The 14,254-nt window shown below is 37.5% G+C and overlaps 2 protein-coding genes across 5 annotated transcripts in view; one reads left to right on the forward strand and one right to left on the reverse strand.

The window, feature by feature from the left end:
* Positions 1-14,254, forward strand: part of TEX9 (testis expressed 9) — a 61,149-nt gene that overhangs the window by 41,758 nt on the left and 5,137 nt on the right. For 2 of the 4 annotated variants that reach the window (XM_032417386.1, XM_032417390.1), the window contains 2 exons: positions 11,102-11,236; positions 11,535-11,653. In XM_032417386.1, the coding sequence (XP_032273277.1) occupies positions 11,102-11,236; positions 11,535-11,612 (213 nt within the window). In that variant the 3' untranslated portion in view covers positions 11,613-11,653. Of the gene's footprint in view, positions 1-11,101; positions 11,237-11,534; positions 11,654-12,022; positions 12,062-14,254 lie in introns of those variants that run through there. The other 2 variants (XM_032417388.1, XM_032417389.1) reach the window with 2 other exon arrangements.
* Positions 11,807-14,254, reverse strand: part of MNS1 (meiosis specific nuclear structural 1) — a 41,773-nt gene continuing 39,325 nt past the window's right edge. The window contains exons 9-10 of the mRNA XM_032417385.1: positions 13,804-13,929; positions 11,807-12,518 (exon numbers count right to left, since the gene is read on the reverse strand). Of these exons, the coding sequence (XP_032273276.1) occupies positions 12,426-12,518; positions 13,804-13,929 (219 nt within the window). The 3' untranslated portion in view covers positions 11,807-12,425. The remainder of the gene's footprint in view (positions 12,519-13,803; positions 13,930-14,254) is intronic.

The following is a 14,254-nucleotide window of genomic DNA, read 5'->3' on the forward strand; positions in this document are numbered from 1 at the left end:
TACATGTATAACATCTCCTTTATCCATTCATTTATCAATGGACACTTAGGTTGCTTCCATAATTTGGCTTTTTTTTTTTTTTTAAAGATTTTATTTATTTATTTGAGAGAGAGAATGAGATAGAGAGAGCATGAGAGGTGGGAGGGTCAGAGGGAGGAGCAGACTCCCCGCAGAGCAGGGAGCCCGATGCGGGACTCGATCCCGGGACTCCAGGATCATGACCTGAGCCGAAGGCAGTCGCTTAACCAACTGAGCCACCCAGGCACCCCATAATTTGGCTTTTATAAATAAAGCTGCTATATATAAAATCATGTCATATGCAAATAGAGACAATTTTACTTCTTCCTTTCCAGTTCTGATGGCTTTTATTTCTTTTTCCTGCCTGACTGCTCTGGCTAGGGCTTCTAGTACTTTGTTGAATAGGAGTAGTGAGAATGGGCACCCTTGTCTTGTTCTTAGTCTTAAAGGAAACCCTTTTATCCTTTTACCATAAGTATGATGTTAGCTGTGTCAGCTTATCATATATGGCCTATAATATGTTAAGGTACATTCCTTCTAAACCTAATTTATTAAGAGTTTTTATCATGAATGGATGTTGAATTTTGTCAAATGCTTTTTCTGTGTTAATTAAGATGATCATGTGCTTTTTTTCTTTCATTCTATTGTGATGTATCACATTGATGGATTTGTTTATGTTGAACCATCCTTACATCCCAGGGTTAAATCCCACTTGATCATGGTGAATAATCCTTTTATGTGCTGCTGAATTTGGTCTGCTACTATTATATTGAGAATTTTTGCATCTATATTCATCAGGGACATTGGTGTGTAGTTTTCTTATAGTGTCCTTCCCTGGTTTTGGTATCAGAATAATGCTGGCCTTGTAAAATAAATCCTTTTTGATTTTTTGGAAGAGTTTAAGAAGGTTGGCATTATTCTTTAAATGTTTGGTAAAAGTCACCAGTGAAGCCATCTGCACCTGAGCTTTGCTTTTGTTGGGAAATTTTTGATTACTGATTCAATCTCCTTACTAGTAATTAATCTGTTCAAATTTTCTATTTCTTCCTGATTTAGTCTTGGTAGGTGGTATGTTTATAAGAATGTCTCCCATTTCATCTAGGTCATCCAGTTTGTTCGTATATAGTTGTTCACAGTATTTTCTTATGATCGTTTGTATTTTTGACATATCAATTGTCTCCTTTGTCATTTATAATTTTGCTGATTTGGGCACCTCTCTTTTCCTTGGTTAGTCTAGCTAAAAGTTTCTCAATTTTTTTTTTTAATTTTTAAAAAAATTTTTGTATTAACATATAATGTATTTGTTTCGGGGTACCAGTCTGCAACTCATCAGTCTTACACAATTCACAGCGCTCACTATGGTACATACCCTCTCCAATGTCCATTACCCAGCCACCCCCTCCCTCCACTCCAGCAACCCTCAGTTTGTTTCCTGAGATTAAGAGTCTCTTATGGTTTATCTCCCTCTCTGGTTTCATCTTGTTTCATTTTTCCCTCCCTTCCCCTATGATCCTCTGTCTTGTTTCTCAAATTCCTCATATCAGTGAGATCATATGATACTTATCTTTCTCTGATTGACTTATTTTGCTTAGCATAATACCCTCTAGTTCCATCCACGTTGTTGCAAATGGCAAGATTTCATTTTTTTTTATTTCTGAGTAATAGTCCATTATATATACATATACCACATCTTCTTTATCTGTTCATCTGTCGACGGACATCTAGGCTCTTTCCATAGTTTGACTATTGTGGACATTGCTGCTATAAACATTGGGGTGCATGTGCCCCTTCGGATCACTACATTTGTATCTTTGGGGTAAATACCCAGTAGTGCAATTGCTGGGTTGTAGGGTAGCTCTATTTTCAACTTTTTGAGGAACCTCCATACTGTTTTCCCGAGTGGCTGCACCAGCTTGCATTCCCACCAACAGTGTAGGAGGGTTCCCCTTTCTCCACATCCTCGCCAACATCTGTCATTTCCTGACTTGTTAATTTTAGCCACTCTGACTGGGGTGAGGTCGTATCTCATTGAGGTTTTGATTTGTATTTCCCTGATGCCGAGTGATGTTGAGCACTTTTTCATGTGTCTCTTGGCCATTTGGATGTCTTCTTTGCACAAAGTCTGTTCATGTCTTCTGCCCATTTCTTGATTGGATTATTTGTTCTTAGGGTGTTGAGTTTGATAAGTTCTTTGTGGATTTTGGATACTAGCCCTTTATCTGATACGTCATTTCCGAATATCTTCTCCCACTCTGTCGGTTGTCTTTTGGTTTTGTTGACTGTTTCCTTTGCTGTGCAAAAGCTTATCTTTTTTTTTTTTTTTTAAAGATTTTATTTATTTATTTGACAGAGAGAGACACAGTGAGAGAGAGAACACAAGCAGGGGGAGTGGGAGAGAGAGAAGCAGGCTTCCTGCCGAGCAGGGAGCCCGATGCGGGGCTCGATCCCAGGACCCTGGGATGATGACCTGAGCCGAAGGCAGACGCTTAACGACTGAGCCACCCAGGTGCCCCCAAAAGCTTTTTATCTTGATGAAGTCCCAAAAGTTCATTTTTGCCCTTGCTTCCCTTGCTTTCGGTGATGTTTCTAGGAAGAAGTTGCTGCGGCTGAGGTCGAAGAGTTTGCTGCCTATGTTCTCCTCAAGGATTTTGATGGACTCCTGTCTCCCATTTAGGTCTTTCAACCATTTTGAGTCTATTTTTGTGTGTGGTGTAAGGAAATGGTCCAGTTTCATTCTTCTGCATGTGGCTGTCCCATTTTCCCAACACCATTTGTTGAAGAGACTGTTTTTTTTTTTCCATTGGACATTCTTTCCTGCTTTGTCGAAGATTAGTTGACCATAGAGTTAAGGGTCCATTTCTGGGATCTCTGTTCTGTTCCATTGATCTATGTGTCTGTTTTTGTGCCAGTACCATACTGTCCTGATGATTACAGCTTTGTAATAGAGCTTGAAGTCCGGAATTATCATGCCACCAGCTTTGGTTTTCTTTTTCAACAGTCCTTTGGGTATTCGGGGTCTTCTCTGGTTCCATACAAATTGTAGGATTATTTGTTCCATTTCTTTGAAAAAAAGTTGGTGGCATCTTGATAGGGATTGCATTAAATGTGTAGATTGCTCTAGGTAGCATAGACATTTTCACAATATTTGTTCTTCCAATCCATGAGCATGGAACGTTTTTCCATTTCTTTGTGTCTTCCTCAATTTCTTTCTTGAGTATTCTATAGTTTTCTGAGTACAGATCCTTTGCCTCTTTGGTTATATTTATTCGTAGGTATCTTACGGTTTTGGGTGCAGTTGTAAATGGGATCGACTCCTTAATTTCTCTTTCTTGTGTCTTGTTGTTGGTGTATAGATGCAACTGATTTCTGTGCATTGATTTTATATCCTCTCACATTGCTGAATTCCTGTATGAGTTCTAGCAATTTTGAGGTGGAGTCTTTTGGGTTTTCCACATAAAGTATCATATCATCTACAAAGATTGAGAGTTTGACTTCTTTGCTGATTTGGATGCCTTTTATTTCTTTTTGTTGTCTGATTGCTGAGGCTAGAACTTCTAGTACTATGTTGAATAGCAGTGGTTATAGTGGACATCCATGCCATGTTCCTGACCTTAGGGGAAAAGCTATCAGTTTTTCCCCATTGAGTATGATATTCGTTGTGGGTTTTTCATAGATGGCTTTTATTATATTGAGGTATGTACCCTCTATCCCTACACTCTGAAGAGTTTTAATCAAGAAAGGATGCTGTACTTTGTCAAATGCTTTTTCTGCATCTATTGAGAGGATCACATGGTTCTTGTTCTTTCTTTTATTAATGTATTATATCACATTGATTGATTTGCAGATGTTGAACTAATCTTGCAGCCCAGGAATAAATCCCCCTTGGTCGTGGTGAATAATCCTTTTAATGTACTGTTGGATCCATTGGCTGGTATTCTGGTGAGAATTTTTGCATCCTTGTTCATCAGGGATATTGGTCTATAGTTCTCCTTTTTGATGGGGTCTTTGTCTGGTTTTGGGATCAAGGTAATGCTGGCCTCATAAAATGAGTTTGGAAGTTTTCCTTCCATTTCTATTTTTTGAAACAGCTTCAGAAGAATAGGTATTAATTCTTCTTTATATGTTTGGTAGAATTCCCCTGGGAAGCCATCTGGCCCTGGGCTCTTGTTTATTGGGAGATTTTTGATTACTGCTTCAATTTCATTGTTGGTTATGGGTCTGTTCAGGTTTTCTATTTCCTCCTGGTTCAGTTTTGGTATTTTATACATCTCTAGGAATGCATCCATTTCTTCCAGATTATCTAATTTGCTGGCATATAGTTGCTCATAATATGTTCTTAAAATTGTTTGTATTTCTTTGATGTTGGTTGTGATCTCTCCTCTTTCATTCATGATTTTATTAATTTGGGTCTTTTTTCTTTTTGATAAGTCTTGCCAGGGGTTTATCCATCTTATTAATTCTTTCAAAGAACCAGCTCCTAGTTTCGTTGATCTGTTCTACTGTCTTTTGGTTTCTACTTCATTGATTTCTGCTCTGATCATTATTATTTCTCTTCTCCTGCTGGGTTTAGGCTTTGCTGTTTTTGCTGTTCTTTCTCCAGCTCCTTTAGGTGTAGGGTTAGGTTGTGTACTTGAGACCTTTCTTGTTTCTTGAGAAAGGCTTGTATTGCTATATACTTTCCTCTTAGGACTGCCTTTGCTGCATCCCAAAGATTTTGAACGTTGTGTTTTCATTTTCATTGGTTTCCATGAATTTTTTTAATTCTTCTTTAATTTCCTGGTTGACCCATTCATTCTTCAGTAGGATGCTCTTTAGCCTCCATGTATTTGAGTTCTTTCCAACTTTCCTCTTGTGATTGAGTTCATGTTTCAAAGCATTGTGGTCTGAAAATATGTACGGAATGATCCCTGTCTTTTGGTACTGGTTGAGACCTGATTTGTGACCCAAGATGTGATCTATTCTGGAGAATGAAATGTTCCATGTGCACTAGAGAAGAATGTGTACTCTGTTGCTTTGGGATGGAATGCTCTGAATATATCTGTGAAGTCCATCTGGTCCAGTGTGTCATTTAAAGCCTTTATTTCCTTGTTGATCTTTTGCTTAAATGATCTGTCCATTTCAGTGAGAGGGGTGTTAAAGTCCCCTACTATTATTGTATTATTGTCAATATGTTTCTTTGATTTTGTTATTAATTGGCTTATATAATTGGCTGCTCCTATGTTAGGGGTATAGATATTTACAGTTTTTAGATCTTGTTGGATAGACCCTTTAAGTATGATATAGTGTCCTTCCTCATCTCTTATTATAGTCTTTTGTTTTGTTTTGTTGACCTATTTATTGATTTTCGAGGGGGGCTTCTCTGTGCTTCATGGATTCTGATGCCTGTTTCCTTCCCCAGATTAGGGAAGTTCTCCACTATAATTTGTTTCAATATACCTTCTGCCCCTCTCTCTCTTTCTTCTTCTTCTGGGATCCCAATTATTTTAATGTTGTTTTGCTTTATGGTATCACTTATCTCTCGAATTCTCCCCTTGTGATCCAATAGTTGTTTATCTCTCTTTTTCTCACCTTCTTTATTCTTCATCATTTGGTCTTCCATATCACTAATTCCCTCTTCTGCCTCATTTATCCTAGCAGTTAGAGCCTACATTTTTTTTTTTTTAAAGATTTTATTTATTTATTTGACAGAGAGAGAGCACAAGTAGGCAGAGTGACAGGCAGATGGAGAGGGAGAAACAGGCTCTCCGCCGAGCAGGGAGCCGGATGTGGGGCTCGATCCCAAGACCCCAGGATCATGACCTGAGCTGAAAGCAGCCGCTTAACGGACTGAGCCACCCAGGCGCCCCAAGAGCCTACATTTTTTATTACATCTCATTAATAGCCTTTTTTATTTCGACTTGGTTAGATTTTAGTTTTTTTATTTCTCCAGAAAGGGATTCTCTGGTGTCTTCTCTGCTTTTTTCAAGCCCAGCTAGTATCTTTATAATCGTTATTCTGAACTCTAGTTCTGACATCTTACTAATGTCCATATTGATTAGATCCCTGGCAGTCAGTACTGCTTCTTGTTCTCTTTTTTGAGGTGAGTTTTTCCTTCTTGTCATTCTGTCCAGAGAAGAATAGATGAACGAGAGAACAAAATACTACAAGGGCAACAAGGACCCCAGAGAAATATACACTAAACAAATCAGAAGAGACCCGAAACCGGGGGAAAAAAGAAAAAAAAAATCAGACAGATGAGCAGAATAGAGCTATACACTGGATTCTGTGTGTATTTTGGTCTGTTTTTTAGAAAACTAGATCCCAAAATTTTAAGGAAAGAAAAACTTGTATATGTATAAAAATAAAATTAAATACAATGAAAGGATAGAATATAACTATAAAAATGGAAATTAAAAAAACAAGAAAAAGAAAAAAAACAAAAAAGGAAGGGATATAAATGTGAACAGAACAGAGCAATACACTATCTTTGGGTGTATTTTGGTCAGTTTATTAGAGGAAGCCACATCTCAAAATTGTAAAGAAATAAAAGTTTATATATACAAAAATAAATACATTGAGAGGATAGAATGTAACTGTAAAGATGAAAATTTAAAAAGACTTTAAAAAATGAAGAAAAATGAGAAAAAAAGAATATGATCAGGTGTCTTAATAGAACAGAGCCATACAATAGATTTTGGGTGTATTGGTCTGCTAGAAGAAACTGTATCCCAAAATTTTAAAGAAAGAAAAACATATATATACAAAAATAAGGTTAAATACAATGAAGGGATAGAATATGATTGTAAAAATGAAAATTAAGATTTTTTAAAAGGAATTGGTAAGTTGGTTGGAAAGGGAAAGAAGAAAAATTTTAAAGAAAAAATAAAATTAAAAAAATTAAAGTTGAAAGACTAAAGAATCATGGGGAAAAAGCCATGAATTCTATATGCAGTATTCCCCTAGCGCTGGAGTTCTGCCGTTCTCATTGATCGGTACTTGGTCTTGGCTGGCTGTTCTTGCTGATCTTCTGGGGGAGGGGCCTGTTGCCAAAGTTCCCAAATGTCTTTGCTGGAGGCAGAATTGCCCCGCCCTTGCTGAGTCTGGGCTAAGTAATCTGCTCAGGTTTGCTCTCGGGAGCTTTTTTTCCCTGCAAGGTTTCTGTACAGCTTTGGAGGACAAGAGTGAAAATGGTGGCCTACCAACCTCTGCCCCGGGGGAGCTGAGAACTCAGGTCCCCACTCCTCAGTGAGCCCCCAGAGAAAAGCAGTCAGTCACTCCCATCTCCCTGGTCTCCAGCTGCAGTCCGTGCACCCGGCCTGTGACTGAGCATTTCTATCTCTGGCACCCGACCCCGTGTGGAGTCCCCAAACCCAGCAGATCCCTGTGGTGCGCTCCCGTGCTGCTCCTCCCTGGGGGAGGAAGGGGATTCTCCCCGGATCTGCCACTTGTTGGGTCCCTGCTGGAAGCGCAGTGGCCTGACTGTGCCGTGGATCACGGTTTATGGCAACCCCGAGCTGAGAGCCCGCTCCTGGGCTCCGTCTCTGCAGCCGGCTTGCCCACTCTGATACCTGGGAGCTCTGCCGCACTCAGGCACCCCCGGTCTTTCTGTGACCCTGAGGGTCCTGAGACCACACTGTCCCAGCGAGGGTTCCACCTCCTGCTTAGCCACCTGAGTGACCTCCCTCAGCGGAGCCGACTTCTAAAAGTTCCAGTTTTGTGCTCTGCTGCTCTATCACTTGCCGGTAGCCTGCTAAAGAGGCTCCCTCCCCCCACAGTCTATATTCCCATTTGTCGCCTCCGATTCACTTCTCCACACATCCTACCTTCCAGAAAGTGGTTGCCTTTCTATTCGTAGAGTTGCAGGTATTCTTTTCTTCAATCTCCAGTTGAGTTTGTAGGTGTTCAGAATGATCTGATAGCTATCTAGCTGAATTCCTGGGACCCGATGAAATTAAGGTCTCCTCCTCCTCTGCCATCTTGGACTCTTCTCGGTGTTAATTTTTCTTTAAATATTTGGTAGAATTCTCCAGTGAAGCCATCTGGTTTGGGGATTTCCTTGTTGAGAGGTTTTTGAGTACTCCTTAAATCTCCTAACTAGTTACATAGTTGTTTGGATTGCCTGAACTGATTTCCTATTTCTTCATCATTCAGTTTTAGTAGATCGGGAGTGTCTAGGAATTTATTTCGCCTAGGTTATCCAGTCTATTGGTGTACCATTGTTCATTCTCTTATCCTCTTTATTTCTGTGGTTTCAGTTGTAATGTCTACTCTCCCATTTACAATTTTATTTCTGTAAAGTCAGTTGTAATATCCCCTTTCATTTCTGTTAGTTATTTGAGTCTTTTTTCTTAGTCTAGGTGAAGTCAATTTTATTGATCTTTTCAAAGAACCAACTCCTGGTTTCATTGATTTTTCTCTACTGTTATTCTCTATTTCATTTATCTCTGCTCTAATCTTTAGTATTTCCTATTTTCAACTAGCTTTGGGTTTAGTTCTCTAGTTATAAAGTTGGGTTATGATTTGAGATCTTTATTCTTTTTTAATGTAAGCATTTATAGCTATACATTTTCCGCTTAGCATTGCTTTGACTACATCCCATAAGTTTTGGTACGTTGTGTTTTCATTGTCATTTATTTGAAGATATTTTCTAATTTCCCTTGTGATTTCTTTTTTGACCCACTGGTTAAGAGTATGTTGTTTAATTCCCACATATTTATGGATTTTCCAATTTTCATTCTGTTGTTGATTTCTAGTTTCATTTCAGTGGGAACAGGAAAGACCGTTTGTATGGCTTCAGTCTTTTAAAATTTATTCAGACTTGTTTTGTGGCCTAACATGATCTCTCTTGGAGAATGTTCCATGTACAAGAAAAATGTGTACTTGGGCGCACCTGGGTGGTCAGTCAGTTGAGCGCCAACTCATGGTTTTAGCTCAGGTTGTAGTCTCAGCGTGGTGAGATTGGGCCCTGCATCGGATCGGGCTCTACATTCAGCACAGAGTCTGCTTGGGTTTCTCTCTCCCTCTCTCTCTGCGCCTCCCCCCGTGTGCTCTCTCACTCTCTCTCTAAAATAAATCAATCAATCTTTAGGGGGGAAAATGTGTATTTTGATTTTGTTGGGTGGAATGTACTATATGTCTTTTGGGTCCAGTTGGTCTGTTGGGTTGTTCAAGTACTGTTCTCATTGCTCTTCTTTCTGTTTGTTATATCCATAGGTGGGGTATTAAAGTCTAGTATAATTGCAGAGTTGTTTTTTTTCTTCCACCAGTTCTGTCAGTATTTTTAGGAACTGATGTTTGGTGCATATATAATTGTTATAATTCCTTGGTGAATTGAGCATTTTATTATATAATGGCCTTTTTTGTCTCTCATAACTGTTTTGACTTAAAGTCTATTTTGTCTGATATTATAGCCACCCCTGTCCTCCTCTGGGTACCATTTGCATGCAGTATCTTTTTTCATCCTTTCAGTTTTCAGTATATGTCCTTAGATCTAAAGTGAGTCTCTTGTAGACAGTATAGAGTTCAATCTTGTTTTTTAAATCCAATCTAGGGTAAGTTTAATTTATTTACATTTCAAGTTATTACTGATGGGAAATAACTTCCTATTATCATTTTGTATTGTTTTCTGTTTGTCTTAAAGCTCTTTTGTCTGTCATTTAAATGTCTTAATTTCCTAGGAATCTCAGCCCTGCTTCTTCTCAGGGCCTTAGATGTTGTATTTTACTCCTCAATAAATAATCCCGATAATCTCTTGCCCCTAGGCATTCATGGTTCTGCAGAACCCCTCTAGGCCCCATGTGCAGCAGTTCCCACTACTGCTTCCAACAGCCTCCAACCTGATATATAAACTGTGCCACCATTCCATCAGTGCTCTGAGTCAGGCGAGACAGTCCCTCAAGCATTCCCCAGAAAAGTCAGAACATTACAAGCAAGTTCTACTCTTCTTTCTATAAACTGAAAGTCTTCCTTCCATTATGCCAGGAGGGTAAGGGAAAAGGATGAGCATAAATGCCATGAAATTTCCTATCATTTTGAATGTGGCTATTTCTTGGTTAGGTGTTTGCTTAGTTGTTACTGCTGCTTAATTGGCTTCTGTACTTCTCACAACACTACATTGTATCTTCACTGTTTCCATGTATGTTTGTTGGGGGACAAGGGCCTGAACTTCCTAATCTGCCATCTTGGTGACATCACTATCAATTATCTTTTAAAGAGATTTATTTAAAAAAGAAGTCTGATATGTTATTTCTGGTACCTTTTTTATATGTGTGTATGTAGATTCAGATTTCCTTCTGGTATAATTGTCCTTTTGCATAAAAGGCTTCCTTTAACATTTCTTTAAGATCTTCCTGTACTTAAATTCTACTGACCTGTCAGAGTTCACTGGTCCTTTTTCTGCATTGTCCAAATTGATGCAGAGTTCATTCAGATAATTTTTGCCAAGATTACACATTCTCTCTTGTCAGGCCTGTGGCTGAATTCTCTGCTCAGCTCTTTAGACCACAGCTGTTGTCTTTCATGTGTTTCTAGGGGGTCTCACCCTGCACATGGGGTATTTGGGGTATTTTAGGTGTCTGCCAAGGATTTGAGGGAATTTTGAGGGCTCCATTCTTTCTTTCTATGATTTCTACCACCCTGGCAACCCTGTTGTCTTATTCCTCAGACCAGGAAGACAGACTGCTACTTTTTCCTCAAGGTCTATCTCCTGTGAACCCATGAAGTAGAAGGTGCTTTCAGAAGCCATCTGAATGTGGACTTCAGCCAGTATATTTCCCTTTTTTCAAGGATCATATCACATCCAGTTTCTGCTTATTACTGATTACTCATCTATACCTTCAAGTATGTTTTTGCTACCCCCAGAAGAGTTGGTCTACTGCAAACTGCCATTACTGGAATTAGAACTGAATTATTTCTAAAATGTTTAAAATCTGTGAGACATGAGCATCATTAAAAGTTATCAATGTTAAAGTTATTCAGTAATGCAAAGAATAAAATTTATAAAATTTTGTATTTCAGTTAGTTATTACTAATGTGACAGTATTTTTTATAATTTTTTCCAATAAAGACTGATGACTATATGGGATTTTTCTTTTTCTTTTTGCAGGATATAGCCAATGAGGAACACAAAAAAATTGAAGCATTAAAATCAGAAAACAAGAAGCTAGAAAAACAGAAAGGAGAATTAATGCTGGGGTTCAAGAAACAATTAAAATTAATTGATGTTTTAAAAAGGCAGAAGGTGAGTCTATCCTTAAAAAACACAATTAAATCATAGATGTTATTTGGGCCGCTCTACTAAAAGTTATTTGTACTTTAGATATGTTTTTTATTTTGACATGCTCAGGCACAAAATTTTATCTATATAACATACATAATAAGATTTATATATAAAGTGTCATCCAAGCTAGAATTCGAGTACACATTCCAACAGAGCTTATTAATTTGACAGCATATTTATACACACACTTTTATCGATTTCCTGTTGTTCTGTGGTCTGCTCTTAATACTAAAACAATATTGATTTGTTACAAATGCAGATGCATATTGAAGCTGCCAAGATGCTGTCTTTCACTGAAGAGGAATTTATGAAGGCAATTGAATGGGGAAATTCATAAATGATCTACTTTATAATTAAAGTATACAGACTTTGTATGTATAACTGTATGATCCATATACATTTTATTTAACTATAGTTTTAATGATTTATTTTTACTCTTTATAAGTAATGAAGATATTTGGTAATGAAATCAAAGCAATTCCAGTGAATTCCCTGTTCAGATTTAGGGGATACAAAATTGATATGTAATTATTAGAAAAAGGTAATATTTTGTAAAATAATAGGATTTAACTTTTGATTCTTATGACCCACTTGCCCTCTAATGTAAAGTACTTTATGTTCTGGAGATTCAGCTCTAGTTCATAAATGATAAATTTATGTGATTGATAGAAATTCTGTTTTTAAGTTTTTATTGACAATAAAGCACTTTTTGAAATTCCTCACTCTAACTATTCTCTTTCCTTATAGTAGAAAGAAAAAGATACTTTGGCTGGCCAAATCCCGGAAGTAAAGTTAAGTTCCTAAAACACAAATACCGATGGAACTGTAGTCTGAATGGCAATGCAGAAAAAGCTCTGAGCAGCAGGAGTAGTATGGAGAAGTTAGTCTCCTGGGTTTGGCCTCTAATGTATTTATATGGACTGTTGTGATGTGGTGTAGAACTCAGATCTTCAAATTATCATCAGTACAAGAACGAGTTTAACTAAAAGCAATTAATTTTTAGTAGCTTAATTTTTTATCAGAAAAATATTTTCTTATGAATTACAGAGACACTTTAGAAAATCTAAATAGATTATGGATTTAGTAAAACAAAAGTTACAGTGACATCTAGTGGTAAAAACAATCCAGGTTTTACCAAATCTTGATGGTGTCACTTCTCTTCACAAATTTCACTCCTTTTCTGATACACTTTCCGAAACTCTTCACCAAGCATATCGATATCATCCTCTTTTTTAAATACTCCCTACAAGAAAAATATTTTGTGGGTTACTTCAAATGCCAGAGTATTTCACCAAATGCTTGTAAGACTAACTATAGACTACACGTTGGTGAAATTATCTCCAAGATAATGAAATCTATTTAATACGTTTATGAAAAATATCACTGTTCTCTAAAATTATGACTCGCTATGTATACTGAATATTCTTTGATCTCCTGACTTATCTATCAGCTCCAGTATAAGAATTTGTGATAGGAATCTTGGCTGTTCTACCTCACTACTGCAGGTCACCACTGCTAGGATTGGCTGAATGAGAAAGAATTTAATAAGGTCAGGGTGAAAGGACTGGCTCTTGCCTCCTTCCAGGGCTGATCAGCAAACCTTCAATCTTGCAGGAAAGGCTCCAGGTTTGGAGTTACGCCATTTAAGCAAGCCCTTTGAAATTCTCCATGCTTTTATTTACTTTTCTTTTCTCTTATACAGTAAAAGGCTGTTAAATATTTACTTATATAATTTAAAGGAGCTAAAGAATAATTTAGGTCATTTGGGGCTGTATCAGGTTTGTTTGGCTCTCCCCATCTCCACAATTATTTACTTTTAAAACTATCTAAATCCCAAACTCTCCAGAATTTATAGTCTTTTAAAAAAATTAATACATCACTTGACTATAACATCCTGTGGACACGCAATAATTACTCATTTCCCTTTCTCCTTCCTTAGCACTGCACTGAAAACAAAATACGCATTTGATTCTTCCAAATCAATCAAATGACATTTCTATATCTGAAGGATGGAAATTTTATTTACATGCATCCAGATGTTTATATGGCTTATGAAACTCAATTGTTATTTCATTTAGAGTCAGAATGTATCTCACTTATACATGAAAATGTTATCTTTTGGAAGTACTTTTAAAAACAGGTTACCTAGTGCTTATTTATAACCTCCCATTAGAAAGCAGATCTGTCTGGGACTCGGTTCAAGCACATGTCTGTTAGCAGTGTTACCAATTACAAGATTTTCCTGTATGTCATCAGCTTTAGTGTACAAAGTATCACTACTGCTTTAGGGTACTTTAGTTTTAGACTTCCAAAATTTAAATTCAGGAAATCTAGCTCATACTTCTAAGAATGTGCCAAGACCAACTCTCTCATTTTAAAGACAGGAGTCACTGACTGCCTAAGATCCCACTACTGCTTTTAACAGCCAGAAGTGAAACCCAGGCCCTCTGAAATCCTAATTAGCATGTATTTTCCCCACTATTGGAGGTCAGGAAGATTATATATACCTTGAGTTAAATCTCACTTACTTTAGGGAGATATCCTAGTAATTTTGTAGCATGTTCTTTGAGAAGTTTTAGTCTTTCTTCTTCAATAATTGCATTAATACATCCTTGTCTTCTTTGCTGCAACTGCCATTCTTCCAGTTCACGTTGCTGGAAATGTAAATAAAATTTTATTGTCACAGAATACATTAATCTTTTAAGAAGTCATCAAAACTATTCTTGCAGTGAATTAGATAAAAGTGATGAACTATTTTTGATGCTAACTTCAGAAAATACTATATAGTATATATATCTTTCATATTTATTATATATATAACATATCTCTTTTACAGCCACTGTTCCCTTGAAGTTACAAAAACAATAGTCATGGGTGCCTGGGTGGCTCAGTCGTTAAGCGTCTGCCTTCGGCTCAGGTCATGATCCCAGGGTCCTGGGATCGAGCCCCACATGGGGCTCCCTGCTCAGCAGGAAGCCT

The sequence above is a fragment of the Phoca vitulina genome, unplaced genomic scaffold (assembly GCF_004348235.1).
Source record: "Phoca vitulina isolate PV1807 unplaced genomic scaffold, GSC_HSeal_1.0 scaffold20, whole genome shotgun sequence".
In the NCBI taxonomy this organism is placed as follows: Eukaryota; Metazoa; Chordata; class Mammalia; order Carnivora; family Phocidae; genus Phoca; species Phoca vitulina.